Consider the following 15,951-nt stretch of genomic DNA (forward strand, 5'->3'; position numbering starts at 1 on the left):
AAAAAAACAAATAGCTTAAGCTTTTCGATATTAATTTTTGTTAGTTTGTTATAAAATAATAGTTTCTTGCTTCTTACTAACATTTAGTAAAGATTTAGTAATAATTTAACAATATTCAGAATCTCACCTCCAAGTATTCACAATGATTAGTCCATAACATTATTCTGTTACTTTTGAAGTACTTTTCTTGAGGTTTGCCTCGACTAGTCGAGTTGAACCATTCTGTTTCCACTAAAATGCATTCGATAAACATGATAGATTAAACTCCTCAGGAAAAGACCCACAATAGCCTTGGCAGTGTTAGCATTCTGTAGGGTGTTTATCGTTAAAATGTCCTATTGACAGGTCTTGAGAAATAAAAAAATTTTATCCTGGTAGTATTCAGAAAAAGGTGAATTTATTTCACGATGTTAGTGTCATCCAGTGTCAGTCATGTAAGCATATCTCTTAAAACAATAATCATAACATTTCTGTTGCATTTCCCAAGTTATACCCACTTTATTTCATTTTCAAAGTTGTGGAAAAATTGCAATAAACTAAAGAAATGTGAAATATTTCGATCTTAAAGGATACTGGACACCTAACTAACTGATCTCCCAGGCAGAAAAAGTAGGAAGACAATCCAATTAACATTTAAGTAAATTTATTTGGATGTTAACAGATAAGCATGAGCTGTGATCTGATTTCTGGCTTTGAGTTAACCTCATGAGGGACCACTTACTACGAGTCAAAGAGCCATCGTAACCCGCTGGGCACAAGAATGGAGTGCCAGTCATCCGGGACAGTTCTTCCATGAGTTCAGTTCCATTTTCTGTAAATGAAAAAACACAGTGAACTCAACGTAAACGACGCACACAACAGAGATCATGAATACTGAAAGCATGCTGGTATTACCAATATTGATACTTGCACTATATAAACTGGCCAAAAATACAAGACAAAAATAAGGCAATAACTCACAGAATACTTACAAAGATGGCAACGGTAAAACTGCTAATAGAGCATTAAAGCAATTTTAACCGTTGAACCCCATTAGAATTACTGATAAAATATGTAAGTATTTAGAAATTGAAGACCACACCACAAAAAGAAATATATCAATCTGGGAGCTTCTGACGGCTGATGGTTGCCTGTTAGTTGAGAGCGATATTTTCGATTCAAAAATCTCATAGTTTATCACTGAAAGGGCCCTTCAGAGTACGAATGCTGCGTGGACACAGCTGTAAACGCGTTGCCTCATAGAGTAGGATGATTCTGAGCTACTACTCCGAAACCTACGCTAAATTCCATCATCGTGAAACTAATATTGTTGGCCAAAGAAGATTACTGTTTACCGATCTTTTGGAGAGCGTTTCCTTTGGTGTGTAGAGCAAGTAGCAACTACTCTTTTAGTACCAGCTAGTAACTACGGTAGTGAGGGCTTTTACATCGAAAATAAAAAGCGGTCATTGTAGATAGAGTATAAGAATTCACTATGAATGAATCTTAATATCCACAAACAAGACAAACCTGATGCAGCTAGCGGCCAGAAGATATCAACGCATGCTTCTTTGCTGTCAGCAATACGAGTGCAAAGCTCCCTCCAAAACTCTTGCATCTGCGGATGCTTCAGAGTCGAAAGGGAAAGGGTTGTACCTGATGGAACAAAAACATGGCGCTACAACACTTTTCTCTTATTCAGCAATAAACATATTAGGATAAAAAATACAGAAAAGAAATAGCAATACACTTTACAGAGCTTCGTTAGATGGAATCTTGCCTGTTACAGTTACGATAAAGAAATACGTAGAAAAGTTTGCTTGTTACCGAAGAATTTTAGAGTTAGACCATGCCTAAAACTGGAAGAAATGCTCTGAAAACTGTTGAAGCAAGTTAAAAGTCTGTGCATTTCACAATTTCACTTTTCCTTTTCCTGACAATGGCATTAAGCTTGAGACTCGGAGTTGCAACTCAGTACCGTCCTGTTTTATACAAAAAGGAGTTACTTATTCATGTGTATTCTAGAAGCAACTTTTCGTATTTGTCCAAGGTGGTTCTAGCAAAATCCAGATAGAAATCTTTACCATACGTATATCACTGGTTTCCTTTAAAACTTAATGCTATTTGAAATGCATTTGGCACAATCGGTCAGGCTTCGGGCCACATCTAGAGTGTGCTAAACTTCTTGTTCGAATCAAGTACAAAAACGGAACAGAGAATCAGAGTAGTAAACTTTCATCTTAGAACAATTCTTCTAGAAATTTCAACCTTATCTGAAAAGTTATAATAGCTGATTGCATACCTTCAACTATTTTAGCGGTGCCCTGTGTCTTGTCACCGTCAACACAAAAACCAATGCACCTGGAAACAAATTGTGCAGGTCATCAAATATACTCTAGCCATTGGAAAGAATTTAATTTCAGAACATTTGTATTCGTATTCATAAAGCATATTTTATACTAATAAATGTTCATGAAGCATATTCTCAACGTATTCTAATAGATGGTATCAAATAAGTAACAAGGAGCATTTTAGTCACCAAAGAGATAATACATGGCTATGCTAACAGTGCAATAAACTGAACATTTGGGACGACAAAGCGTTAGTTGCTTTAATAAATTCTGTTTTCTCACTTCCTCTGAACCCATCCATCCTGCCTTTAATGCAAATCCTATCATCAAGCCTTTACAAGGCAATATATGTGTTCCCTATACAAGATATCTTACTCTTAAAAAATAGCACAACAGTATTGTTAAATAAAATTATCTTAAGACTATCTCATTTTAATCCTTGTTCTGTGAATCAGCAAATAGTTAAGCTAATAGTTTGGTGTCAATTGCATGAGTGTTTTGATAATGCAAGCAATTATTTTCATTTGTCCAATGGGATACACCAACGTTAAGGTGTTTTATTGGAACAAATAAGCCAAGACGAAGAAGCAGGTCACCTTGCAAATCTGCCGCACAGCCTTAGCTTGAGCTTCGTAATGAGGTCTTCTAATGTTGTACCCTCGTAATCATACAAAATAGCAACAATACCAAAAAGGGTACAGTCCAGAAGTAGCTAAAAATAAAAATGATTTAATAAGAAATACAGCAAGACAATCTACCTCTTGTGTGAGATGTAAGAGCACATTTTGTGCTAAATCAGTTATAAGAAATATTCAAAAAAGACCTGTTTCTTTAATGCTAAAAACAAAATATTAAGAGATCAAAATAGTTCCCTCTAGTCTTGTATAATGCATAAAACATGCTGAAATATACTGTTATGGAAACTTTTAGCAGAAGTAAGTAGACAAATGTTGTAAGATTGATCTATTAACGCTGTAACTGGAATACTTTAAATTAAAAACCTCGCAAGAACTATTACAAAAGAAGTTTTCGATCATTAGGTGTTGGCATTTCGAGTTTTAAATGTGCAGGAATATTTTCTAAGGATATAAAAACAACTCTGGCTTTAGAGCATTGCTGCAAGATCTGTTTATCTAAGAATATAATGTTTAATTTCATTGCTTATGGTTAAATATATTTTTACAAAGAAGGAGATTGAGTACATTGGATCATTGTTTCTAGCTGCTTTTGAGATCTGTTATTCTCGAAGTCTCACCTCCTTCGATGGCATTCTTGAAGATATAAACAGCACACCAGGTTGATCATATAAAAAGTCGTTCCTTATCTTGGAATCGTCCATTGTAGAGACGTGAAAGGCTTTGCTTTCAAGGGCACGTCTAAAGGTGGAAATAAACAGAAGTTAATAAAAATATTAACCAACTGTTATGTGTTTGGTCTGAAAAAGTATATATAAATATTGTGATCGTCAATATCACTGCGGTATGTACCAAGATATAACATAAAATACTGCTACAACAATTGAGAAGAATATAGATCTGCTTAATCGAAATATATTTCAATAAAAATATATTTCAAGCTTATTTGACTGTATACCATATTTCTAAGTTTATAAAAATCTTGAACGTATCTAAACTAGGAGTATATTTGAATCCTTCATTCATCAAGACACCGTTCATTTCTAAAAAAACTACTTCGAAGTTGACAGTTAAAATCAAAGCGTTGTACAAAAAGCAGTTAATTGTAATTAATACAACGTAGAAAACGTATAGCTTTGGCTTTCTAGATATTGAAAAGACTGATTTTCTTTCCTTGACGAACAATCATTTTTTTAAATTATCTGTTGTCTACCTGGTTTGATACAGTGACCCTGCAGTTTGCTTTAAGCGCCTTTCCACACTGTGGTTTTCAATTCCTACAGAGAAATAGAATATATTTGTACGCGGAAGTCACAGAGAATATCTTGAAGTTTATTAGAGATATGCTTGTTTGAATCGATAAATTTAAAATTTGTTGTCAATTGCTAAAGACCTTATAGAATCAAATTTTCAAGGAAACATTAAAAACAAACAAAGAGGCAGCATAGCAGCATATCATTTTGAGAATTTGTTACCTTTCCACAAATCGAATGGCATTTGTTAAAAATTTTAACATCCTTTAAGACTTAATTTTAAATGCTCACTCGTGTCTTTTTGCGTGTTTTTCTTTGAAAATTCAGCAAAAGAGCGTCGTTTCAATGACAAATCTTTCTGTGAATATGAATTGCCTTTATCGTCAGTCTTTCCACGCTGGAATGAAAATTAGATAGATTAATTAGCCACTGGGATCGTATAGAAATATCTTGCAGCACAGAAGGATGGTAGAAAATGCGCATGAAAAGCCAAGCATCGTAAAAAATGTCTGCTCAATGCTGATCAAGAGCGGTACCTATACATAGGATTAAATTATTCGGGTGCACATCTCATATATCATGAAGCTGTTTTAGAAATTATGGAGGGCTTGGAACCCCACGCGCCCTATCCTATTCTTTTTGAGACGATTTGCAAATTTTAACTTAGGAATGATTGATTTGAAAAATTCGATCGCTCGAAGATGCAGTTTGAAAAGGTCCACTACGCTTCTAACTTCTAACGCTCGTTTCTTTTCGTTGAAGTAGACTAGAGAAATTGTCATTTTCTACCTTAAGTGTCTGGTAAGATTGGAAAAATACATGCCAACATAATAGCTTAAAAACTTTGGCTTTAAAAATCTGTATACTCGATCGAAGGCACTTTATTGAATGTCCTTCCATTATTTTTAGAGGGGACAGGAAAGCAGTATGAACAAGGATCGTCTACGAATGTTGTTGCCACGTCATTTTAGTGAGGAGTTTAGTGAGGTGATAAAACTTCAAGTTAAATCAAGACACGGGGACGATAATTCGTATATTTTCTAGTAATAGAAACAAAAATGACTTGTATTTGCTACAAACCCTAACATTTTCTTGGGCATTTATCAGGGCCTTTGTTACGTACTAACCAGGGGAGAAACTGCCCTTGCAACCCCCTGTGACCTTTCATTGTTTAAAAGAATAGGCTAGTGTTCTCATCTTTACATAAACGAAAGCTTGCCCCCCCCCCCCCCAGCTGATTTACACTTGAAATGGCTAGAACACTTTCCAAAGGAAATATACAAACATGAGAAACATGTTTGTAATCTAGTACCATTAGCTGGCGGCCAAATTTCAGAGTGACTGGTCTTGTAAAATCAGCAGGAACACTCCTGCTTCTTTGATGGCCTCCTTCGTTATTGTTGGAATCCGGAGGTCTGGGCCTATTTGTCATTGATGTGCTCAGAGTTGACAAAAAATCTTTCTCAAATAAGCCAGGATTTTTGCCAGTTGTCTGCCACTGTGGTCGAGGAGAGTCTAAAATTAAGTTGATATCTCATGAAAACATTTAGAAGATTAAAAGAAACCAGAAAAGAAACATTGGATGAAATCAACAGTGATAAATAAGCCATCTAAGTGGCAAGAATATGTTTGATACAATGATGTTGAATATTCACTAAGAATTTTGAAAATTTTCTAAAACACTAGGGGCAACCTAGATTTAGGGGATGTTAAGGGTAAAGAAGTGGCACTTGTTACATTACAATGCCAAACAAATTAAAATGATTTGTCCAATTATACATATAGTCTTCACAGAAATGCTGCCCATTTCAAGTATCTGCTAAAAGGGGAGCTTTATAAAGAAGTATAGCATTGTAGTGGGGGCTAAAAAGAGATCTTTGAACACTGATTTCAACCAAGGACCAAGATACCAAGGGAGCCCTCCCCCTTCCCTCCCCCCCCCCAAAAAACCTAAGTTGCATAAGTAAAATACTTTTATTTTGTAGAATATGGCTGTTGTTACACTGTTTTATCAGAGCTGCCTCCAACCCCCCCCCCCCCTTGTCTCTCAGTCTTCGATTTCAACAGGTCTAAACTTAAATAAAAAAAAATTTGCAGTTAATATTGATGAATTTTAATTGTTGCTTTTTATCAATTGTTCACTTTCATGATCAAAATAATATTGAATACCGTTACTGCTTACCATGAACAATGGCAGAATCCTTCAAGTCTGTCTGGTCTTCATACTCATATTCAGAGTCATTTTCATAATGATCATTTTGAAAAACCACACTATCTTCAATTGAAATCATATTTTGACTATTTGCAGGACCTCTGACATGGTATGCAGACTGAAAAAAACATCATATCTTGCTTAAAATCACGAGATAATTCAATTGCAGAAAATTAGGTTGCTTAAATTGCACATACAACTAAAGATCAGCTTTTGCTGTTAATCAATAAGCAATTGAATAAATACATTTCAGACATGGCATAACAACTAACAGTGTGTAGCCATACCAGACATTACTGATCATTCAACCAATGACCAATAGACTAATACTTACAACTTTGTAATCAAGGCTCTGAATACAGCGTATATAGTGTAGTTTCCATGCTCCATACTCCTTCTTGTTTGGAAAAACTGGTAGCAGCCACCCGAGCCTAACACATTTAGGCATCCAGACTGCATCTTGCTCACCAAGAAAGTGCCAGTGCCAACATACTTGAGCCACTTGACAAAGACTTTTTGGATCCAAGAAAGAAAAGATGTATAACGAAATCCACCTTGGTAATACTGTTGTGAAATCTTGTCTTAAAATTGGAGATCTTTGAATAAACCATCCTTCAATGTAAGCCAATTCCATGGCAGTGCATCTCCGCAGTAATGACAAGAAGAACCTGCATCGCTGGGATGAATCCCACACATCAAACTGCAATATTTAAATAAGAAAACACACCATGTTATATCAGAAAAGTAAGCTTGCAGGAATAGGCAAGAGCTAGAAGTAGGCAGCATGCATGTAATCTTAAAAGCAAGTCCTGTGGCTTATTCCTTGACAAATGAATTTTGGTCACAAATCTAAAATTAGGAATTTTTTTGTTATTTTAAGCATGATAGAAATATTTAAGCATTATAGGAATAAATGGATACAGCTAAGATTAGCTTTGAATGGTAGGATTAATAGAGGGGATGGTAATGGATACAACTGGATCCTCTAAAGAGAATATGGAGAAGTTATAATAAGATGAAGAAGAAAACTTGTGGAAAAATACTTATCTGAAAGATAACACTCACAACTTTGTCTTTCAGATTTTGCTCTAAGTGCTCAATAAAAATGCAGGTATGGACAGATGCAAAAATACATTTTCTGCATTGTAAGCCCTTAGTTTTGATACTCAAGGTATGTGCAAGGGCAGGGTATCCACAGCTCTATTGCCCCCACCATTTTGATAAAAATGACAGGTGCACTAGTGGCAAAGGGTAGGGATGCTTGCATATTCAAAACATTTTTCAAAGAACCAGGCTTGCCACTAGTTATTGTGCTCAAGGGGGTTACAAGTCCCAATTGCCAACAAAGTGGATGGGCCATCTTTCACTCGGTAACAATTTTGGAAATTTGCCAACTAGGCACCCCTAGAGGGCAAAGAACTTCTCACTTTTGCAATTGAACTTTTTTCAAGGGGGTTTTGCACCCCACACACTCTTTATTCTGACAGGCCTTAGGAGAGTGGCATCCCTTTTTCATATTAGCTTTGCATTTTGATGATTTTTAATTCCTAGGAGGCTACAACTACCCAGTTGCTATTTGTATGGTTTTGACAACAAATATAACATTGAGACAACTCACCCACTCAGTGGTAGATTTGGTTCTTTCACTGTAAAGCTAGAACGAAATGGTAATGTAGCATTTTAACATAGGAATATTTGCAAGTGCAAGTAGAGTATGTGGAGAAAATTTGACACAACCCAGGATGCAGAGCATGGCTATGGCACACCCAAGATGCAGACATGCGATGTTGAGGGTGCACGTGAAAACAAGATCTATCAAATTACATACAGGAAAAGTTGACAGTGCTGGTGCATTCTCAACTGAGGTGTGAGCCTTTTAGTGCACTCAAGATCTTAACAAAATCTGCCATACACTGCAAACTGGCACAAAACAGACCAATAAAAGTCTTTGTTGAGGAAACAAACTTTTATTTTAGGTATTCTATTCAGAGATCAAATTTTGAGCCAACAGCTAAAGTGTGTTGATTTTTACAACACTGGCAAAAAAAGATTATTTCGAATAAAAAAAGGCATTATATTCACTACCTAGGTATATACTTTGCTGCACTTCGCTAAACTTTGCTCCATGACCTCTTAAAAAGTTCTTCTGGGGCTCTAACACTGACGAGATGGAAATTAAGTTTCAACAACACCAGCTGGAAACTAAGTTTGAATTGGTTGTTCCTCACAAATACCTTTTTTAATCGTAAGTCAGTGTTCGAAAATTTAACAAAGATACAATACAAATATAGTATTAACCTTATCATTTGCTAACGCCCTGCGGACATGAGTCCAGCTCCCACTCAAAGCTCGGCCTTTGCTTTGTTTTATTCTGGAGGTGCGCAGAGATGGGTATGCCGTCCCGACAATTCTGCCAGCTGTTGACCTTATCCCATTAAGATCACTTAAAGTTGTTGCTTCCATGTTTGTTTATTTCCATTTGCTTTGCGGTTTCTAACCCTGATTACCCAAATTTTTCCCGCCTCGAGTTCATGTTTACAGTCCCCTGTGACCATCACTGGTTTCAAACAATAAAAAACCATGGCAACCCTGTGATTTCTCAATATGGCGCATCACGGCCATGTGACTACATGATTCTCGACAATTTAAGCAATTAAGGATATGCAGTCGGAAAATTATGGGAACGATGACCTGAAATCTGATGCCAATGCATTGATTACGTGCAGCAATAGAAACATTTTGATCTTATAATGGTGGGAAAAATTTATATGGCGTCATCCGAGAGTATTCGGAAAACGAACAAACACTGGTAAATTTTCGAGGAGTGGAAGAAAATTCATTCTCGAAAAATGCAAGGCAAGTAAGCTGCAGAAAGTCAGGTGCTTAAAAAATCTGGAAAATTTTCGAAAAGACAGGCTTTATTGCCATACAGCCATGGCCGATCACAAAAACTTTCGGAAAGGGGGGAGAGAGGCATTTGTCGGGCAGCTCACCAGCTACATTTCGCAACTCAAGTGGATGTAGAGTCAACTTTATCTGGACCATTTCCTACAGATAACCCTTCAAAATGCTTGGATTGAAATGGGCAAAGGCATTGCTTGAATGGCCTTTAACCAATTGTGAGGATTTAATTTTTTTTTATGAAGGCCGGTTTTGGCTTCGTGATGACTGGTGAAGCTGCTAGCCCAAAATGATTTCAGCAAACTTTTGTAAACATCGCTTGTGTAATGGTCTGGAGCTACTCCGGATATTACCAAGAGACTTGGAGACAAAAATCTCAAAAAGGGTTTGAAAATGATTTATTGGGAACAAAAAATCCCTTTTTATTTTCAAACAAGACAATGCTCCGAGTCACCATGACAACTGTTGCTAGTTGCAAGCCGGTCCTTAGTAGTAGACATGTATGCTATCTTCCTTCTTTTATGGAAGACTATTCCATGTTTTGATCCCTAGTCTAACGGGCCGTTTGTCCAGCATTTCTTTTCCCAAATGGTAGGTCTAAATTGAACATTGAATGTCGCGTTGTTCGGTCCTGCTTGACCGGATGAAAAATCTCAGCAATGTACGCTGGAGCAATTCCTTTGATGACAATGTACGCTGGAGCAATTCTTTTGATGACAATGTACGCTTGACACAGACACATTGGTCCATCCTGAACTTTGCTAGGAGCCTCTCATTCAACCCTGGGTTGGGTACCAGGAACGCTGATCTAAAAAGGTCTTTTTTAGATCAGTGACCATATTTTGACCATGAGGTTGATTAAAAGCATTTAAAAGCAAACTGCGTAGAGGTTTTTTCCAGGTACTTTTGCATCCTTTGCAGAAATTTTAGCTTGCCATTTATTTTGCAAAGCACCCTATTTGCCATTAATGCCCCAGAAAGGGTTTTATCCAGAAAACATCTAGATTTGTGACCGTTGAGTGCTGCTTAATCTTCATACCTCCCCTCCTGGTGATGTCGAACTTGTTAAGGGTTTTGTAATTTTTTTCGACCAAAGAAAATGGATTTAGTTTGTCTTCTTTAAAATGAATGCTGAGCCTGTTTTCTACAAACCAATCATAGAGTGAATTGAAATTTCGATTCAAGTTGTTTTTAATTTGCCCAATGCTTTTGTCTCTAAAAATTAAGCTTTTTCTAATTTATAACCCTAATTTAAAAATATGTAAAAATTTGTCTCTAAAGATTTTTACAGTTTAGAGAAAGTACTTGTGTTAATCATAGATTGGCACTCTGTCTTTTTCTCTGTTTGATTTCTGCCAGCGATCGCATTGTTAAAGGAAGATCTAACTTTTTGGTCACCGCAAGCTACCCTAACGAATGCGTAAAAATACAACAGAAATCAATTGGCGACGAGGACTTCGCATACAGAAGAATCTTTCATCTGAAGAATGGCAAATGAAAAGTTGGTCGAGCTTCTTGAATTGCAGCAAGTTCAACTTCGACAACAACAGGGGCAATTTCAAAAGCAACAAGATTTACATCGGCAAGAACTGCAAGCATTGAAGGGTTTGGACGATAACCATCAACAAGCAGCGATACAGCAGTAACTACTAACATCACAACAGTAATTCCTAAATTTCAGCTCTTCGACAATACGTCAGAATTATGGACTGACTATTGGAAACGCATTCAGACATTTCTTGGTGCCCACTCTGTTCAAGATTCAAAGAAAGCACAGATTTTTCTGACAAACCAGAGTAATGCTGTATACAAATTTCTGTCGAATATGGCATCACAGCTCTCGCCCAAGAAAGATGTCAATGAGCTACTAATGGACGAGATTGTTGACATCATGCAGAAGCAGCACGACCCTAAACGATTCGTAGTCAGAGAACGTTTCAAGTTTTGGAGCTCTCTTAACCGCAAGCCGGGTGAGACGATTCAAGAATTGGCAGCACGTATTCGCCAAGACGCCGCAACATGCAACTTCTCTGCAATTGAAGATCCTCAAGATGAAGCAATGAGGACACGTTCTATCTGCTCAGTTGGCAATGAAGCTGTTCAAAGAAGACGATGACAGACTGACCTTCACACGAACAGTTGAATTGGCATGTGAGACAGAAGATGCAGCTCAGGTTGCCAAGGAAACCATCTATGGGTCAAGGCAACAATCTTCAAAACCTGTACATGCAGTTACAAAGAAACATAATAAGGCTAAAGTGACTCCCAACCCAGCACGACAGTCAGAACAAAACTTCAGTGGCACATGCATGAGATGTGGCAATGTGAATCACAAGTCTAATAAATGCCAATACAAAGAGTCAACGTGCAATTATTGCCAAAAGAAGGGACACCTTGAGTGAGTTTGCCTCTCCAAGAAGAGACAGAAACAAATTTCGCATAAGGCTGCAACAGTCAACAGCATCAAATCAGGTGACTCCGGTATTTCCAGTAAAAACTGTCAGCAAGCACGCATCACCTCAGTGACCAGCAACGCTAAAATTCGAATTGAAATTCCAGTTCTCCTCAACAACAAGGAATTCACGATGGAGATTGACACTGGTGCACCAGATAACGTTATCTCCGAATCTACATGGAAACAATTGGGACGACCAAAGCTTTTCCCCAATACCAATAGCTACGAATCTGCAACAAGAAATGCTCTTCAGCTTAATGGGACCTGTTATCTGGACACATCCGTCAACAACTCCATGCACAGTCTACCTTTCAACGTCACTACATCACCGCTCAATCTTATTGGGTTACACTCGATTGGTAAACTTGGACTCTCACTAGATGCTATTTACAAAGATCTTACGACAGACCTTCATTTGGTGAGAAATAACACTGACATGCAACTCTCACAACTGCAAAAGAAATGTCAAAACCTCTGCAAAGAGTATCCAAATCTTTTCAAAGAAGAGTTGGGGTGTTTGAAAGAAGTGAAGCTGGATATCAAGTTCAAGCCTGATGCAAAACCAAAATTTTGCAAGCCGAGACCTGTTCCATTGGCACTACAAGAGGACCTCAATGCTGCATATGACGCAGGCATCAAGCGTGGTATCTGGAAACCAGTCACATTCAACAAATGGGGTACTCCTGTTGTTCCAATAAGAAAAGTGGCGCCTCCTGGAAGAAAAGCAGCACTCAGAGTCTGTGGTGACTACTCAGTAACAGTAAACTGTCAACTGGAGGAGCACCGTCAACCCATTCCACTCTCTGAGGTCCTCATGAGGAAACTTGGTGGAGGATTTGGTTTCACAAAGATCGATCTTGCAGACGCTTACAATCAGATTGAGCTCTCTGAAGAAAGTCAACAATGTCTTGCTCTCAGTACACACAGAGGAGTTCTCCTGCAAACTCGACTACCATTTGGAATCAGCTCTGTACCTGGTTACTTTCAGGAGATAATGGAACAACTGACATGTGATCTACAAGGGGTAGCAGTATATTTGGACGACATCTTGGTCAGTGGAGAAAGTGCTGATGATCATCTGCAGAACCTGAAGCAGCTTCTACAACGCCTTGAAGAACATGGATTGCGATGTCGGTTAGAGAAATGCAGTTTTGCTCAGTCATCTGTGGAGTATCTTGGGCATACGCTTACAGTGGAAGGAGTAGAAAAAGGAAGCAAAGTTGATGCAGTCAGAAACATGCCAGAGCCCACTGACGTCACTAGCCTTCGATATTTCCTGGGATCCGTTCAGTTTAATGGGAAGTTCATTCCAAGTTTGTCCACAATCACTGCACCTTTGCATCAGCTGACTAAGTAAGATACACCTTGGAATTGGAACAAGAAAGCACAAGAAGCATTTGACATTTTGAAGACAATTCTTTCGAACGACACGGAACTTGCACACTACGGTCCTTCTCAGCGAATAGGAAGTTGATGTGATGCATCCGCCAGTGGAATTGGATCAGTTCTGTTTCACAGATATCCAGATGGAAGTGAGCGCCCTATCAGCAATGTTTCAAAATCACTGACTGATGCTCAGAGAAACTACAGTCAAATCCAAAAGGAAGCTCTCGCTATTGTGTTTGCTATGAAAAAGTTTCATCAGTTTCGTATGGAAGAAGATTTATACTTGTCACAGACCATAAACCTTTGCTGGCACTTTTTGGTCCAACAAAGCCGACTCCAGCTCTTGCAGCAAACAGATTGGCGAGATGGGCTCTTACCCTCAGTCAATACGACTACACAATAGAGTACAGGAAGACAAATGAACATGGAAACGCAGATGTCCTCAGTAGACTTCCCATTGGATCTGATGTCAAGTTTGACAATGGGGAAGAAGTTAAAGACATCAACACAGTTTGTTTGATACGTTCAATTGGAACATAACTAAGTCCGACTCAACCAGGAGTAGTGAAAAACAAAACAGCAAAAGACCCGATTCTTTCAAAACTCAAACGATACATTCGTGAAGGTTTTCCTCCAAGGCCAGACAATGATGAACCAGAATTGCGTCATTCCAGAAAGCTCGAAAACTCACTTACAGTTGACAATGGATGTGTTTTCAATGGATCTCGAATTGTCATTCCTGAGGTACTTCGAAGGCAAGTTCTTGATCTTCTTCATTTTGGACACATAGGAATGCAGCGCATGAAACAACGGGCACGATCAGCAGTTTACTGGCCGCACATAGACGAAAATATTGCGGATTTGGTTAGAGGGTGTACATGCTGCGCAGAGCACCAGAATGAACCAGAAAAAGCACCAATTCATCCATGGATCTTGCCTGAAAAGCCTTGGAGCAGAATTCATGTTTATCATGCTATTAACTTTATGGGTTCCAACTGGCTAATTGTTATTGACGCCTGTTCCAAGTACCCCTGTATTCACCAGACACAGTCAATAACATCAAAAGCTACAATGCTACATCTGGAACAGGATTTCGCACATTTCGGATATCCGCATACAATTGTATATGCTAATGCAACAACCTTTACATCTGAGGAATTTCAAGAGATCTGTAATGAAAGAGGAATTTATCATCTCACTGGAGCACCTTATCATTCTGCTACCAATGGGTCAGCAGAAAGGCTGGTACAATCTTTCAAGCAGTCGTTAAAGAAATCACTTCTTCCACCTAAAGAGGCTGTTGAAGAATTTTTATTGCAATACCGCCGCACGCCATTGCCTACAGGATATTCGCCTAGTGAACTTCTAAATGGAAGACAAATCAGAGCCAAGATCGATGTTATCATTCCATCTCCAGCTCACACTGCCCAAGCTCAGCAATGGAAGGTCAACAGTCGGATCAACAAAGTAAGACTCTCATTGACAAGGTTTTCAAGTATCAAATTGGAACACCCTGCTATGCACTGTACTGTGGACCGAGGCGTGACAGAGAGCCAAGATGGGTTCCTGCTATTGTCAAAGCAATCCACGGACCAAGGAGTGTCTACGTGAAGGTGATTCCCAAAGGACCGGTGTGGCGTCGAAATTTGGATCAGTTATGGCCAAAATACGGAGCTGATCAAGACGATGATCCAGGTTTCCGAGCTAAACCCACACAAGAGCTACATACCAAAGAGGGGCCAACTGAGAAGCCAAAGCGACGCAATCCAAGACTTCCCAATTCCGATGAGTGTGGACCAAACAAACCAAGAAGGTCCAAGCGTCTTCAAGAAAAGCGACAAGCATCGGCTGTCGGTGCCACGGGACCTTAGCCTGATGGAGAGGTGTTACAAACGTAAACAAGTTTTTGATAAACGATTTTTATAAACAACTTTTATGGTAAACAACTTTTTTGGTGAACACCCTTTGTACTAAAGTTGTTTACTAACACCTGTTTCTTCGTAAACATGTTTTGATTAACCGAGACGTGTGAACATAGTGGTGCTAACACGAAGAATGGATTGTCAAGGTACATAAGACAGATAACTATAAAAGTTGCTAGCTAATTGCTCACTCAAATTTTTACAGTTTAGAGAAAGTACTTGTGTTAATCATAGATTGGCACTCTGTCTTTCTCTCTGTTTGATTTCTGCCAGCGATCGCATTGTTAAAGGAGCATCTAGCTTTTTGGCCACCGCAAGCTACCCTAACGAATGCGTAAAAATACAACAGTAATTATCAAAAGATTCATATGAAATTCTAACTGTACTGCCTTATTCATGACGACATTTCTCAAAACTTGTAAAGAAATATCTTATGCCGAAAGTTAGCCGATTTCCACGATACCAAAAGAAGATCAAAACAAAGTGACATTTACGAAAGAATTGCTAGTAGCTCGGAAGTATTTTTCAAATGTCGTTTCACTCAAGTCTGCCTCCTTACCTCTTTGTCGTTGGTGTCTCTTTCTTGCAGCTGAGAGCTTTGAAGTTTAGTGGCGGCCACAAACCCATTTACTGGCTAAAGTTTATTCAAACCATTTGAGCATCTAATCCAACATTCCAGTTAACATCCAACACTTTGAAATGAAGCCAATTTCACCCAGCATCTGAAATATAATGTTTTGTGTCCCAATACAGTTTCAAAAGACCCAAAATTTTACCCTTCCCAACACCAATCTTTTTAACACATGCCTGCCCTGAGTACCAGAGCCTCATAAATCCGGAGATAAAGTATTGTAGAC

General features: G+C 38.4%; 1 protein-coding gene across 1 annotated transcript in view; it reads right to left on the minus strand.

The window, feature by feature from the left end:
* LOC135685805 (epithelial cell-transforming sequence 2 oncogene-like) overlaps positions 1–9,062 on the minus strand; it is a 29,523-nt gene extending 20,461 nt beyond the window's left edge. Inside the window, exons 1-13 of the mRNA XM_065201877.2 lie at positions 8,729–9,062; positions 8,049–8,084; positions 6,765–7,130; positions 6,401–6,548; positions 5,531–5,733; positions 4,510–4,615; positions 4,179–4,242; positions 3,586–3,706; positions 2,927–3,042; positions 2,282–2,340; positions 1,510–1,635; positions 722–811; positions 128–231 (exon numbers count right to left, since the gene is read on the minus strand). Of these exons, the coding sequence (XP_065057949.2) occupies positions 128–231; positions 722–811; positions 1,510–1,635; positions 2,282–2,340; positions 2,927–3,042; positions 3,586–3,706; positions 4,179–4,242; positions 4,510–4,615; positions 5,531–5,733; positions 6,401–6,548; positions 6,765–7,130; positions 8,049–8,084; positions 8,729–8,893 (1,704 nt within the window). The 5' untranslated portion in view covers positions 8,894–9,062. The remainder of the gene's footprint in view (positions 1–127; positions 232–721; positions 812–1,509; positions 1,636–2,281; positions 2,341–2,926; positions 3,043–3,585; positions 3,707–4,178; positions 4,243–4,509; positions 4,616–5,530; positions 5,734–6,400; positions 6,549–6,764; positions 7,131–8,048; positions 8,085–8,728) is intronic.
* Positions 9,063–15,951: the final 6,889 nt, after the last annotated feature.

The sequence above is a fragment of the Rhopilema esculentum genome, chromosome 15, assembly GCF_057945365.1.
Source record: "Rhopilema esculentum isolate cy_ngs chromosome 15, ASM5794536v1, whole genome shotgun sequence".
Classification (NCBI taxonomy): Eukaryota; Metazoa; Cnidaria; class Scyphozoa; order Rhizostomeae; family Rhizostomatidae; genus Rhopilema; species Rhopilema esculentum.